The sequence below is a fragment of the Petromyzon marinus genome, chromosome 39 (genome assembly GCF_048934315.1).
Source record: "Petromyzon marinus isolate PM22_M1 ecotype Great Lakes invasive population chromosome 39, UKy_Petmar_22M1.pri1.0, whole genome shotgun sequence".
Lineage (NCBI taxonomy): Eukaryota > Metazoa > Chordata > Hyperoartia > Petromyzontiformes > Petromyzontidae > Petromyzon > Petromyzon marinus.
In genome coordinates, this window is record NC_133705.1 from 8,490,202 (window position 1) to 8,504,392 (window position 14,191).

Here is a 14,191-nt window from a genome sequence, read left to right on the forward strand (position 1 = left end):
CCCTCCCTTCGCCAGCTTGCTTCTCGACCACCGTCGTGAAGCATGGTTAAACGACTGCAGCAACCAACATGGCGAATGGAATTCCTTCATCGACTGGTGGATATAACGATAACATTGATTATTCTGCAACACATCGTGAACGACTGCCAAATCAGATCATTCAATGGCGATCCGAAACATCCACGCAGCTACTCCTGAAGCGGTAGAATGGATATCAAATCCCGGACATCAATTTGTAATCCGTTGCAATCCCCAAAAATGCCATACAAAAAAAGAAGATTGATTTACTCTCATTATTCACAATAATTATAGGAGTAATGCATTATAAAAACCAAGACAAACGTGTGCGCCGATACGCCAGAATTCGAATGGCACGAGCGACGATCGTTTTAATAGGTCGCAAGCCACCAAGTTATTTTTATGCTCACGGAGACCGTGGTCATGAGCCACGCACACACACACAGGGAGAAACGTCCCATTTCCAAACGCAGGCAACTCACGACGCCCGGCTGCTATTCCTGAACTCTCACGCTGCCCCGGCCGCGACTTGGGGGCTCCCACGGCGGTGAGATGTTAACGACCTCGCCCAGTATGCAGGAGGTCGTGGGTTCGATCATGAACCATGACGCATGCTGCATATTTGGAGTCCGCGTTTATCTCTCGTGGCCCGTGGCTGTGTGGATTATGAGATCCGGGCCCTCTGTTTTTTCCCCCCTCCACATTTAGAATCAACGTGCATAAATTGCCATTGGCGACAAGACACTCGGTTGAGCTATCACTTGTGGCCGGGTCACTTCTGAAAAATAGCTAAATATCTCAGAGGGCGTCATCTCCTAAACTAAAAATAGTTTTAAAAAATGTTTTTAGTGTAGTTCACTTCCTCATCACCACGCAAGTGAAGCCAACGGCGCCGTGTGGCTCGCCGCCTCCATGCCGGAACAACCCTGTCCCCCCTCTCTCCGCCTGCCGGAGCAAAAAAAACTACGGAAAGCGACGCACAACTGTCGCTTCGTGGTTTATTAGGCAAAGGCGTAGCCCTGGAATTGTTCGCTCGCGCCACTGCTGGCGCAGGGGGGCCTCCAACGACTAAGAGGGAGCTCTACAGAGCCCCTCCACCAGATTAGAGTCGATTTTGGCCTACTCTTCCACGCTGGCCAGACGTCTACGGAAGAGCGTGGAGTACCCGCGTTTCACCGCACCACACGCGCGACCTGCCGACTGGCCGAAATGGCGTATACCAGTCCACACCGCTGGTTAATGATGAAAATAACACGTCGGAATTTGTTTTAGCTTTCTGCGAGAATTTTAACGATCCACGGATAACAACTATAAATAGATTGGGTATTCGACGACTGAGAGTAGGGAATAACAGCGAACACCTGCGATCAAGCAGTGCCGCGGAGGCGATGGTTGGCGGATCAGAGAGATTTAAAAAAAAATCTCAAATCTCCCCCCCCTCCCCCACGGTGGCCAGGAGATTGCAGCGCAGCAAGCGGACAGAATATATCCGTGGAGCGTTGCACGTTATCCTTGCGGAGCGTTGCACGTTATCCGTGCGGAGCGTTGCACGTTATCCGTGCGGAGCGTTGCACGTTATCCGTGCGGAGCGTTGCACGTTATCCGTGCGGAGCGTTGCACGTTATCCGTGCGGAGCGTTGCACGTTGTCTCCTCGTACACGCGTGTGGGCTTTCTCCGAGGGTTCCTCCCGTTTCCCTCCCCACAATAAGCCAAAAAGAATCACGAATTAAATCGGCCAAAACGTCCCAAACGTGGCAGGATCCTCCCGACAGGAGGCGTCCCCCCCGAGACTCGGCGAGGTCTCTTTCCTCGGATAAACCAAGAACACCGTTCTTAATATTGTCACGATAATAATAACGAACCAAGCGTTTAATTCGAGGAACAACGTGTCATTTTTGCATCGCTTTAACTCGAAAGGGCCCGTCGACAACGGTGAACGATGACATTTCAACCCGAAATCGATCACGTCGTAGGTCGGCAGAGCGATGCGGTGCGTTTTAATCAACAGCGTGACTGTTGGTGGCGGCCCTAATAAGCGGTCTCAATTGATGGTCGTGTCGATGGCGCCGGCGGTGCCGACGAGGTCGATAAGGATAAGAGACGAAACGCAATGCTGACGAGGACAATCATGACCGCCGACGTTGACGGCAAAAGCCGATGGACAGTGGTGGTTTTAATGGCGACGGTGATAATGGATATTGGTCATGAATGACGGCGATGGTAGTGGCGATAATGATTAGAGACGGGAGTGTTGATGATTGTGACGACGATGATGATGATATTGGTGATGGTGGTACCAATATCCGATACTGCCAGTGATGACCAACATTATCATCATCGTCATAATCATCATCATCATTATTTCGTTTTTTCCCGGGTACTCTCGTTTCCTCCCACGTGAAACCAAAACCTCACAAAATGGAATTGTTCAAAATTTTAATGTGGCCAGGACTATCCTTGAAGGCAGTCTTGAGACTCGGTGAGGCTTTTCCGGAGCAACTAATTTGGGTGGAGCTGTGACGCAGGGGTTAGCAGACTGCACGATGCGCACCCAGCAACTCAACAGCTTGATATTCTTAGTCACAGTGGCGAGCGATATTCGAACGGGTGCTGGGCTTCCCACCCGCCCGCCCGCCCCACTCCCACAGGCCGCACCGTCCAGCGTGGAGCAGTATGGTCAAATAGTCCCCCGCTGACTGGCACGGCGTGGGGTGGCATTCATCCATCAGGTGACTGGTAGAACGGCCTTGAATCAACCACGATTAACGCTTTCCAACTACGGTTAGTCGCCCGCTTGCATTAGCTCTGTCCATCCATCTAGGGCGGCGGTAGGCCACTAACTCTCGTGAAGATGACCCAATAGGAACCAAACTTTAGCAGCACGCTGTATTGTTATTAGGGGCCTACCCTGTTGGAAACTGCCTCAATTAATTAAAGCGTTTTTGTCAAAAACTTTAGACTCGACATAGTGCTAAAAGGACGATTTGCAAACGCGCACGTGTACACTGCCCTGACAGCTGCCCGTCAGCTTCCCATGCCTGCCGATTGAACGATTACATTAATCCGAAGACAAAACACGTGCTGGAAAGTGTCCCCGTAGCCTGTAATCTTTCATAACTTGGAATTGTCATCCCGGCGTTATTACTAGCATTGTTATGGGTTTGACAATGCGGATTAAACAAACCCGGGTGCCGAAAAAGAAGCGAGTGGTTTTGATCGGCGTGCGCCGCCTACTATGGACACGCGATTCAGAAACACGGTCATCGCCGCATTTTATTCTTTTGGACAAAAAACTGAAAAGGCACGCAGAGAAGGTAGGAGAGACGTGCACGGGGAACGACACGGAGACGGAACGAGCAACACGTGGCTCGCGAGAGGTGGCGGCAAAAGCTTGGTGGGGGAGCCTTCAACGAGCAAGCCTGACGATGTCAATGTCAGGTGCGCGACAACCCCGCCACCCGCATGCACGCCGCACCTACCGGTAGCTCATGCCCGTGCGCTGGCGCGCCACCAGCCCGTGCACCTTCACAAACTCCTCGAGCGTGCGGCCGCGCAGGGACGAGGCGGACGGCGCCGCCACCGTCGCAGGCGGCGCTGCCGCCGCCGCCATCGACCGCGGCGGCAGCGGCGGCGTGGGGGAGACGGAGTTGGCGGCGCCGGCGACGGCCTGCAGGGAGCCCTGCGCCGTGCCGCACCGCCGCAGGCTGAACGACGGGTCGCGGCTTGGCGGGCCCGAGGAGGCGCCGGCGGGCCCAGCACGGCGCGCCAGCCCATAGTGGTCCGACGGTGGGCGGTGCAGGCGCCCCCGCGCGCTGCTGTACAGGTCGCCCGACGTGCTGCGGCACGTGTACATCGCGCCGAGCTTCCCACCAACGACGAGTCCGTCTTGTGGCTCGCTAGCGGCGGCCTCCTGTGGCTCGCTAACGACAGGGTCCGTGTGCGAGTCTGTCTTGCGGTTTTGCTAATCCTGCGAGTCCATCCTGTGGCTTGCTAACGAGTGAACTGTGGGCTCACTAATGACAGCATCCAATTAGTCCGTCTCGTGGCTCACTAACCAGAGCCTCCAGTGGGGCTCGCTAGCGACAGGGTCCTTGTGAGTCTGTCTTGCGGTTCGTCAATCCAGCGAGTCCGCCTTCTGGCTTTGCTCACGACAGCCTCCTGTGGCTCGCTAACGACTGCGTCCTGCGAGTCCGTCTTGCGGTTGGCCTTGAGACAAACTTATGGTTTGTGAACAACACCGTTCGTTAAAGCTACAACAATTTCAAGAGCGTTCCCGAGTCCGCTGTGTAACTCACTCCCAAACACTGCTCCTTAAATGTGTCTTGTCGTTCTCTCTCAAGTCCGCCTGGTGGTTTGTTAACGACAACTCTAAACATGTCTGCAATTCAATAATGAATTCCCGTGTGTGCACGTGCTTCTCCGATTCATCTTCCATGTGATGTATCTTCCATTGGTTTGTTTTAAAAAAATTGTGTCAAGTGAGGTTCTCCTTGAGTTTATTTTATATTCCAGAGCGAAATCGAGATGCAAGTGTTTTTTTCCGTTCCATGAAGGTCCGATTGATATGTTTCACACTTAATGCCTTAAATCAAAACATTCAATTCACGTACAAATGTGATGTTCCGTCAAGTAAATATGACTTGTTAATAGTTGTAATGCAATATCGAATCACCCGACTTTGATTTGAATTTTTGATGTATCCTGATTAAATTCGAATTTTATTAATGTTAAGGAATTTATCTATATTTTATTTTCATGCTCTTCATGTTCAACTAACTTATACGCACTTCAATTATATCACAGGCAATTCATCTCAAAAACATGCTGCATAAATCGTCATTTTAAGTTCCCGTTGTTCTCGCTCTACAAATTGTATTCAAACGCTATATAATCATCTATTCAATCATTCTTCCGTCAAAAACGTCCTTTCCCACAAGCCGCTTGTCCATTACCAAATCGCAGGAGCTTCCGTCAGGCAGCTTTCACAAACTGCCGCGTCTTGCTCGCCTTCCCTTCGCCGTTGCGCCTTCACTCCCTCCCGTCGCGCGCAAGACGCCGAAACGCCAACGCCGGTCACGGTTTCACTCGGCGGAGCCGCCCCGGCGTTCCTCTCTTCCACCTTCTCGCGACCGCCGCCGCTTTTTCAAAAGTTGACGTCGTCCTCACCCGTGCCGTGGCGCCCCGTCTTGCGCGACGACTTCAGAGCAGTCAAAACTTCCGCGCGATCGGAGTACTCCGGCGAGAACTAGAAACGGCGCAAGCCGACGAGCCGCCGCACCATCGGGCGAGCCGTCACGGCGAGGCTGCCGCGCGGCGACGCCGGACGCCGCCGTGCCGCTCCCGACGGGGGGGGGGGGGGGGGGGGGGGGTCGCTCCCGGCGGGCTCCACACGCCGGCGGAGGCCGAGCCCATCAAATGAAGGCCAGGTCGGGGGGGGGATGAGGGGGCAAAGACTAGCTCCCACCCCCCCCTCCGCCCCTTTCACCGGTCCGCACGGGGACCCAACCGAGCCAGGCAAAGTCACGGCGGCCGCGATTGGCGTCAAACGGCGGTACCGCGGACAGACGCGACGGCACGGGACCTCGACGACAAAATTCGAGCGCCTCCCGGCACCCTCCCTCACCACCGCGCTACCACCCCTGACCACCCACCCACCCCACCTACCTCGCCTTCAGCGTTTCAATCGTTGTCCACCACCACCACGATGAGGGCGGCAGCCGAGCAAAAAACTCAGGAGATGCGCCTCAAAGGCGGGGGTGGGGGGGGAGAGAGACAGAGAGATCAGATTTTGTGCAGAAAGTGCCGCACCTGCGTCATCCCAAACCACGGTGCCGGGCGGGCCCACAATGCAAACAAAAGGTTTTTAAAAAAGAAACTAACGAACGAAAATCGAACAGATGGCACAGCGGACTGAAACCAAAGAAAATATTCTGAAAAGGAATAAAAAAAAACTAAAACAAAAACCGCTTCTCTTAACCGCTGCCAACGTCCACGGGGGCTGGACACCCGGCAGAGTCTCCCACGGCGGCGCTTCCTGGACTTGACGACGAACGCGGAACGGAATCCGGACCGGTTGTTTGTTTTTTTTTGTAAAGAGGGGAGAGGGGGGGGGACGGCCCGAAGGATCGTGCGATTACGTAATCCTCCGGAATAACGCTCACTCCATCACACGCGACAGGAATGCCGGCCCGAGCCCCTACGACTCCCACACCACTCAGCCAGATCTCTCAACCACAGCAACGCAACGCCGCCGTTCACTTTCCACTCGCAACTTTGCTTCTCAACTTCGTGTTGTTGTCGCTGCCGCCGCCGCCGCCGCCGCCACCACCACCACAGCTATTCCGCTCGCAGGCTTGAAACCCGGGCGTCAAAATAAAAGAAATACCGAAACGGCACCGCCCGTAGCGCCGCGGTCACTCTTGCCGAATCGATTTCCCCGACGCCGGAGAGTGAGTGGCAGCAGCGTTGGGCTGCCACGCAGGCCGACCCCAGGCACCCCCACCACACACCCCCTCCCCACTAACTACCCCCTTACCCCCCCATCACAGCACTCACCGTGGCCTCTTTCACCCTCACAGCCCAGACACCACCCGCACGCAGGGAACGCCCTGCTGCACCCACTCCAGGCTGACCAACATCGCCCCACCACCACTGCTCCATTGCTACCACCACATACAAGTGAGGGGAAAAAAGTCTTTGATCCCCTGCTGATTTTGTACGTTTGCCCACTGACAAAGAAATTATCAGTCTATAATTTTAATGGTAGGTTTATTTGAACAGTGAGACAGAATAACAACAAAAAAATCCAGTACCACAACCACCGCTGCCCCATCGCCGCCGCCACCACCCCATCACCCCACCACCACCACCAACGCCCCAGCACCCCACCGCAGCCACTCCCTCATACGAGACACAGTGCTAGAGGCACTGCTGTTGCTGGTGCCACCACGACAAAAAAACACACACACACAAAACATCCCGGCGCCCACAAATCATTTGCCACTTTATTTCTGAGCGTCGTAAGGATTAGGCTGATTATTTTGCGTGGAAATCTAACTGCATCGAAAAGCTGTGCATGAAACATGACAAAAATAATAACATCGACGAGACATCGATATACTGCAGTGTTTATGTCTGGATTGTTAATGTTAAATATAGGGATCTAACAAAATAAGAAATAATCGTTAGGGTTATTAGGGAAGACGCACACACACGGACTGAAATAACAATGTGGGAGAAACGTCATGCAATTACAACCAAACGCATGGGCCCGTGGGCACGAACCACTGAGACAAACGACAGTGAAACTAATTTTTTTGTTGTTATTTTTGCAGGTAAGGCTCACTGAGCTATGTAGCTCTTTTTCAAAAGCGATCTGACCACAAATGACAGCTCAACGAAGTGGCTTGTCACGTGGACGTTAACAGCAGCCAAATACTCTGAACGCAGGGGATAGACACACGCAAACTCCAACTATACGGACATTAGGGTCGAACCCACGCACCCTGTATACCGGGCGAGGTAGTTAACATCTCGGCACCGTGGCACCGACGATGATTCCCAGAGGGGGATCAAAGTGGGTCCCCCCCAGTTTACACCATCCACAGCTACAAAGTCCCACTGCGACCACACAGCCGCCAAGTTCACCACTCGCCAAGTCCCAAAAATCCCAAGTAGGGCCCGGTAAGTCATTAGTAAAAGCACATTTGGTGCTCGCGCCATTCCCACAGCACAGAGGCAAATGGTCAAGGTGCTATGCCATGGTCCTCACGACCGCGTGTGCGTGTCGTCAAGAGGAATCATCAATAGGGGCCATCCATTTAGTACGTACACATGGAGGGGGGGGGGGGTTAACTCAAATGCGTACACTTGCGCATGGGGGGTCTACTGACAATGTACGTACGCATAGGAAACGGGGGGGGGGGGGGGGGGTGAAGCCTCGATAATAATTTTTCTACATCGGCCTTCAAATTAGTTAGATAGTCCGGCGGTGGACTGTTTGCTTAAACACGTTAATATGATTAATCCTTGATCGTTTCTGCGTGGATTAAATATCGGCCGTTCTATAGGATTTGGGGGGGGTGGGGGGGGGTGCGTCAGGCTGTACGTACCCAGGTGGGGGGGGGGGGGTGTAAAAAGTACGCGTGCGTACAGGGAGGGGGGGGAGGGGTCAAGTTGACAGATTTTTCCAAACGTACTAAATGGATGGCCCCATATTTCCTCAATTAACCGATGCGTCGTTACAGTTCCTCAAGTTCTCCCACGGATAGAATAGGCCTCGGTCATAGGAATGTGGACTTTCCACTACGAGCTTGCATGTATATGAATCGATGAGGTTTTTTGAGTTAGATTGCATTAATGTTGTGGCTTTACCTCTCCAAAACACCGGTGTGCTATACTAATGAACAAGTTTTGTTTACGTGACAAACCTTATTAATTGGCTGTGATGGGTGGTGGCGGTTTTAACGACGCATTTGTATTTAAGCGTTCTAACGCAAAAAAGCCTCGACGGTGGGTGCATATGAATACAGACCCATTAGAGTAGGGAGATAGTGTCTCTGCGCCACCTAAGTACCAAAGACATCAGATGTGAACGTGCAACATGCAAACAGATTTGCGCTATACGTGAAGCTACAACGACAAGGATAATCTCGAAAAGGTCAAGTCAAGGTCAAGAGTTCGTCACGGACGAACGACAAAGACGCTGCCATTAGAGAGAAGAGAATTGGTGCGGGGGCAAGAGGGAGGCAGGAAACTAGAGAGGGCGTGAGAGTGGAGAGGAGGCTTGAGAGTGAGAGGGGGTGTGTGAGGGATTGGAGACAGAGAGAGAGACGGAGCGTGGAGAGTGAGAGAGTGAGGAGGAGGGCGAGCGATCCCCCCCCCCCCCCATTGGCTCCCTAATTCACGCAGGCAGTGCATCTCTGCGTTAATCGAGTCGGCCGGCACACGGGTGATTTACCGCGCGTTACCGAACGCTTCACGCGACGTCGCGGATAGTGTGGCAACCCCCCCCCCCCCCGTTCAAGGGTTCCACACCCTTTATTCTACGACTACGAGTCCGGGGGTGGGGGGCGGCCTACCCATGATACACCCCTCTGGTGTGTTGCCCGTCTCCGGTTGCCGAGTGGATTCGTCGCCGCAGTGCCTCCCTTGCGAGAGAGAGCACCTTCCGAGTCGGGGTGCAAAGCGACGCAAAAAACACGTCGACCCTCGGTACGCTCGCCCACTCAACGCCAACAAGCGACGCAAGTGCGCGGATCGCCGTCGCCCGGCGACCCGCCGCATCGTTCCCCCCCCCCCCCCCAACGGCGTACTGGAAGAGCGTTCCCGAAAGCGGCCGCGAGCTAAAGGTTTCCCCGGCGACCAAGCAGAGGCGTCTCACCGAGCGTGTCCCGAGCGCGGCGGCTGTTTTTAGTACCCCCCCCCCCTCCAACCGTGGCCTCTTGACCCCCGCCGCTGACCCAAGCCACCATGACACCAACCCCGCATGGCACAGCGGCTCCCCGCTGCCACGCTAAGCCCCCACTCACCAGAGGCCGCTCCCTGCGCGTTTAACGAGGCTAAGAGGGGTCATTACTGTAATACGAAGGTTTGGTGGTCAGAACACACCACCGCATCCCTAACCTTAGCTCTAACCCAACGGCTGCCGTCAGCCGATTCATGATTCACGATCCCCCCCCCCCCACCCCCAGCACCCCCCTGCAATGCCCACTGCCATGATACCCGTTAACGTCCAAGCGTCGCCAGTTGCCCTTGGGGTTGCCTTTCCCAAAGCCATGCCAAATCTGCTGCCGGCATCGTCGTGAGATGAAGACCCCGCCCCCCCCCCGCTTGCCCTTCGGCGACCTCTTCCCCCCCACCACCTCCCCTCCCCCGCCGCGAGACGCTTCGCAAGGCCTCTCAAAATCCATTCATATGCGGCATCTTTATCCCGCACACACAGCAGCGGGGAGGGCAGCGGTTTCCTCACGACAGCCCCAGCCTTGTGAAACGACTTGTTCGCACGGCACATCGCAATGATTCATTAAATTGTCGGAGCCAGGCTTTTGGCACAGCCTTCGGCGACCTTTGCCGAGACCCAGAAGGCGCCGCTCTCCGTTACACCTCGAGACAGTTCAGTTCATTTATTTGGTATAGCCCTGTGAGCCATGCGGCTCTTGAATCGGGTGCAACCGCAACAAACAAAAACATGAAGAAGAAAACATCTTAAAGTGACTACGCCAATAGAAAAATCCTGGAAAAAACCCAGCATAGTCTTCCAGAAAAAGCACCGTATACCAACGCCGTGTGCAACAATCCCAGTGGGATGCAAGTCAAACAACAATAACCATAAGACAATTTAGATTAAAGTTATCAGTCTAATTCTGTACTGCAAACAAATATGGCTAAACCAAAACGTTTTCGAAATCACCATAATAAAGCTATAAAAACAATGTAACAAACTTTGCAGCCAGTTTAATCGCGGGGGGGCCGGCTGTAACCGAGATTCCAAATCCGGGCTTCTCAGCAGTTCCGGCTCAGTGCGCCGACCTCTCTAAAGCCACCTGGGGCCACGTCAAACTGGGAAAAAAAAAGTCGTCCGTTTAATTACATCGACAAGCAGCTTTTCATAAAGCCCATTTCGAGAAATGTCTTGCCGGGGAGAGGCCGCACAAGGAAGCCTGTATTGAAGGCATCCACTCCAGCAACGGTCGGTCAGCCCCTGCTGACCAGCTTCAACCGTTCCGACCACCCGGCCAAATACATTAAGTCAACTTAGCCGCTCCCAACCATACCCCCACCCGAACGCCACACCGCAACCACTTTGGCGCGGGCCGCGGTTGTAAATCGCCGCGCGTTAATATTTGATGCGAGCGAGGAGCCTCGCCATCACTCCGAGAGACGTAGCTCCCTCACCCCCCCTCACCCCTGTCCCCCCCCCCCCAACTCTGGATGACGGGAGGCCATTAGGCTCATTATCAGCGCAGGCCCACGGGGGCCCGGGGCCCTATGGCAGCTCCCAGGCGGCGCCGCAACGCCAAAACCCTCCAGCTGCTACTTTCCCAAAACCTGCAATGGCACGGTCTCGCCGGTTTTTTTTTTCTGGAGGGTCGCGCTCCCATGGGGGAACGTTTTTTTGTTGTTGTCGTGGTTTGCTTTTGGTCGGGCGACGAGGGGAAAATCAGAGAGCCGCCACTCTCTCGGGCCCGTGCACGTCAACCAACGGGAGGCGCAACTTCGGACCTGCGACCGATTTGTCCGCGACTCGCGGCGAGTGAGAAATAGCTCGTGGTACGCCGCGGTGTCGGGCGTACTCGGAGCACGAGGGAGTTGGGCGCTTCGTCAGCCTGTCGAACCGCTGACTTATGACAAGGATAAGCCACACTTTCTCAATGGACAGTTAACTGCGGTACCTCCAAACTTGACACCCGCTACGTGCAGTACTCGCGTCTGCCGAGCCCACGAAATAATATCGTGACGCTGCTACTGCCGCTGCTGCCGTAGGCAGTGGCGCACAGGCACAATCAACAAACAACGAACGCAACACATTCGCCAATAACGCCGAGCGTGTGGCCTTGAAAGGAAAAATATTTAACAGGTGACGTTTCGGGCAATGCTCCTTCTTCATAGCACATGCGATCAAGGGTATTTTGACTCTGAAGAAAACATTTTGACTCTTTGAGGGGCTGCCCGATTTTTTAGAACTGCCCCAGAGAAACGTTACGTGCAACGTAACGCACTTGCACCAGCTTTCCTGCGATCTTGTCACGCGCGCGATGGCGGCAGCAGCAACACGTTCAGCATCCCGGTGCCAATATCGAGGTCATGCTGCTGATGCTGCTGGCCACGAGGCGAGGGCTTAAGCAGAGAGAGAGAGTTCATGTCGTGTCGCTGTTCCTCCTCCGGTGAAGGAGCGCAGACTGCAGTGGTTTACTGTGTGGGTCCATAGTTTGGGGCGCCATGGTGGTGAGATGTTAACTATCTCGCCTTGACAGTCCATCTCGCCCGGCTGCCATCAGCCAATTCAGGATTCACGATCTTCCCCCCCCCCGGCACCCACCTGCAATGCCCACTGACATGATACCCATTAACGACCAAGCGTCGCCGGTTCACCTTGGTTGCCTTTCCCAACGCCGTGCCAAATCTGCTGCTGGCATCGTCGCGAGACGAAGACCCCCCCCCCCCCTCCCCTTCGGCGATCTCTTCCGCCGACCGATTCTCTCCCCCACCGCCACCACCTCCCCCCCCACCCACGCCGCAAAACGCTTCGCAAGACCTCTCAAAATCCATTCGTATGCAGCGGGTTCCATCCCGACACCGACGCCAGTATATTTGGAGTTTGCATGTTCGCCCCGTGGTCACATGGATGATTTTTCCCCATGTCCTCCGTTTTTAACCTCCACATTTAGAAACATGCGTTTAGATTAGTTGGCTGCGATATATTTCCACAAATGCCACTTCGTTGAGCTATTATTTGTGGTCATGTTGCTTTTGGAAAAAAGCTTTATAACTCAGAGGGCCTTACATGGTAAAATAGAAGTAGTTTAGTTTTGTTTTCATGGCTTTGCTGAATGGTTACATAGTTTGGGTTGCTGGTCCACAATTGCACGACTGTGGCTTGTCTTTCATTTTCCGTTCATGAAGGAGATATGGGATGTGGCGGAGGGTAGAGCGCGTCGGCAAGGTGCGGTGTGGCACCATCAACGGCGTTGGCCGTGATGACCTCTTGACATTAGGTCTGTAACAATTCAGCACCCCCCCCAACCCACACCCGTATTGATGAGATCAGGCGCATTCAGGGTGCTGTTGGGGCCGCTCCTGCTGCTGCTGCTGCTAACGGCGATGCTGCCGATGACAGCAGCCCTGCAGGTCGTTTTGATGGGGCTCATGCTGGTGTCGCTGCTGCTGCTGCCGACAAAGATGCCGCCACTGGCCGAAAACGAGAACGCCCCCCCCCCCCCCCGCTCACGATGTTGCCGATGCTGCTCCTGCTGCTGCTGCTGCTGTTAATGACGACGCTGACGATTGCTAATGCTGGCAATGACACCGTTGCCCAAGGTAAAATGACAATTGTGTGAATGCAGAACGTGTTGATAACGATTGTGATGACGACGATGACGACGATGTTGATGACGAGTCTTTTGATGACGACCATACGAGGACAACAACATCGCTGTGATTTACGAAAGTCCCAGATATCGGTAGCCACGGCGCCCTCTGACCCTATGCTGAAATCTTCTCTCAGCGCCACGACTCCCCTCTCTGTTATAATCCCGCTGTCAGCTGCTTGGGAGTTATTCCGACGACTCTCCACCGCGATCGCGCACACACGCGCCGACGGAGGCTTCCCCACCCCACTAACCAACCCCCCAATCCCATCCCCGCCCCCCCACACCCTGAACGCCCACAACAAAGTGGACACGCGGAAGGAGGGCAATCTCAGTTATTATCGTGTCACGCGGCGCCATCCGTCAGCGATGCGCGCCAGGCGTCACACGTGCGTTCGAGGATCACGGAAAAACGCCGCGCGATGTGTCGACGAGGTGGGAAGGAGGAGTGGGGGGGGAGGGGGGTGAGGCGGCCGAGTGGGGGGGGGGCGGGGTCAGGACGCCGAGCTGGTAGCCCCCCCCGACACCCTGGGTTCACATCTGGGTTGTACCCGCGCCCGTGACCACGACGGCGCTTCTCTCTCTCTCTCGAGAGAGAGAGAGAAGCGCCGTCGTGGCGACGTCTCAGCCTCGTCTCTAATGACTGCACAAAACAAACCGCGTAAATATCCGCTGGCGCGAATTAGCTTTGGCTTCAAATGCCGCGCGACGGACTATTATAGGTGCCCCAAGTGTGGATAAAAGGTCACTCTGAGGGGCTGTGGAATCTCTTGCAGCGGGCCACTCTCCAACAGAATGATGCACTGCTCTGGGCGAGTGTTCCGAATAGATAGCTGGGGGGGGGGGGGGGGGGTGCGGAGGGGGGGGCGGGTGTTGTTTATGCCGTGTCTTGAAAATGTAATGAAAATAATACAAATTTAATGAAATTTGGAAAAAAATGTGTAATTGTCCTCAATGTCAATTGATGTAATTTTGTGCAAACATTACGCTAATTATAATAATTTGTATGAATGTATTCGATTAGGCTAATGCTAACCGTTATGATAACTAAGCGCTGCCTCGTTGTCAAGGGTAGTATAATCAA

At 54.3% G+C, this 14,191-nt stretch overlaps 1 protein-coding gene across 5 annotated transcripts in view; it reads right to left on the reverse strand.

Annotated features, from left to right (window-relative positions):
• The window catches only part of KCNAB2 (potassium voltage-gated channel subfamily A regulatory beta subunit 2), a 133,074-nt gene that overhangs the window by 86,758 nt on the left and 32,125 nt on the right, over window positions 1-14,191 (reverse strand). The window contains exon 1 of one of the 5 annotated variants that reach the window (XM_032968306.2): window positions 3,499-3,574. The exons of the other annotated variants lie outside the window; for them this stretch is intronic. Within the exon in view, the coding sequence (XP_032824197.1) occupies window positions 3,499-3,509 (11 nt within the window). The 5' untranslated portion in view covers window positions 3,510-3,574. Of the gene's footprint in view, window positions 1-3,498; window positions 3,575-14,191 lie in introns of those variants that run through there. 5 annotated transcript variants of the gene reach the window in all.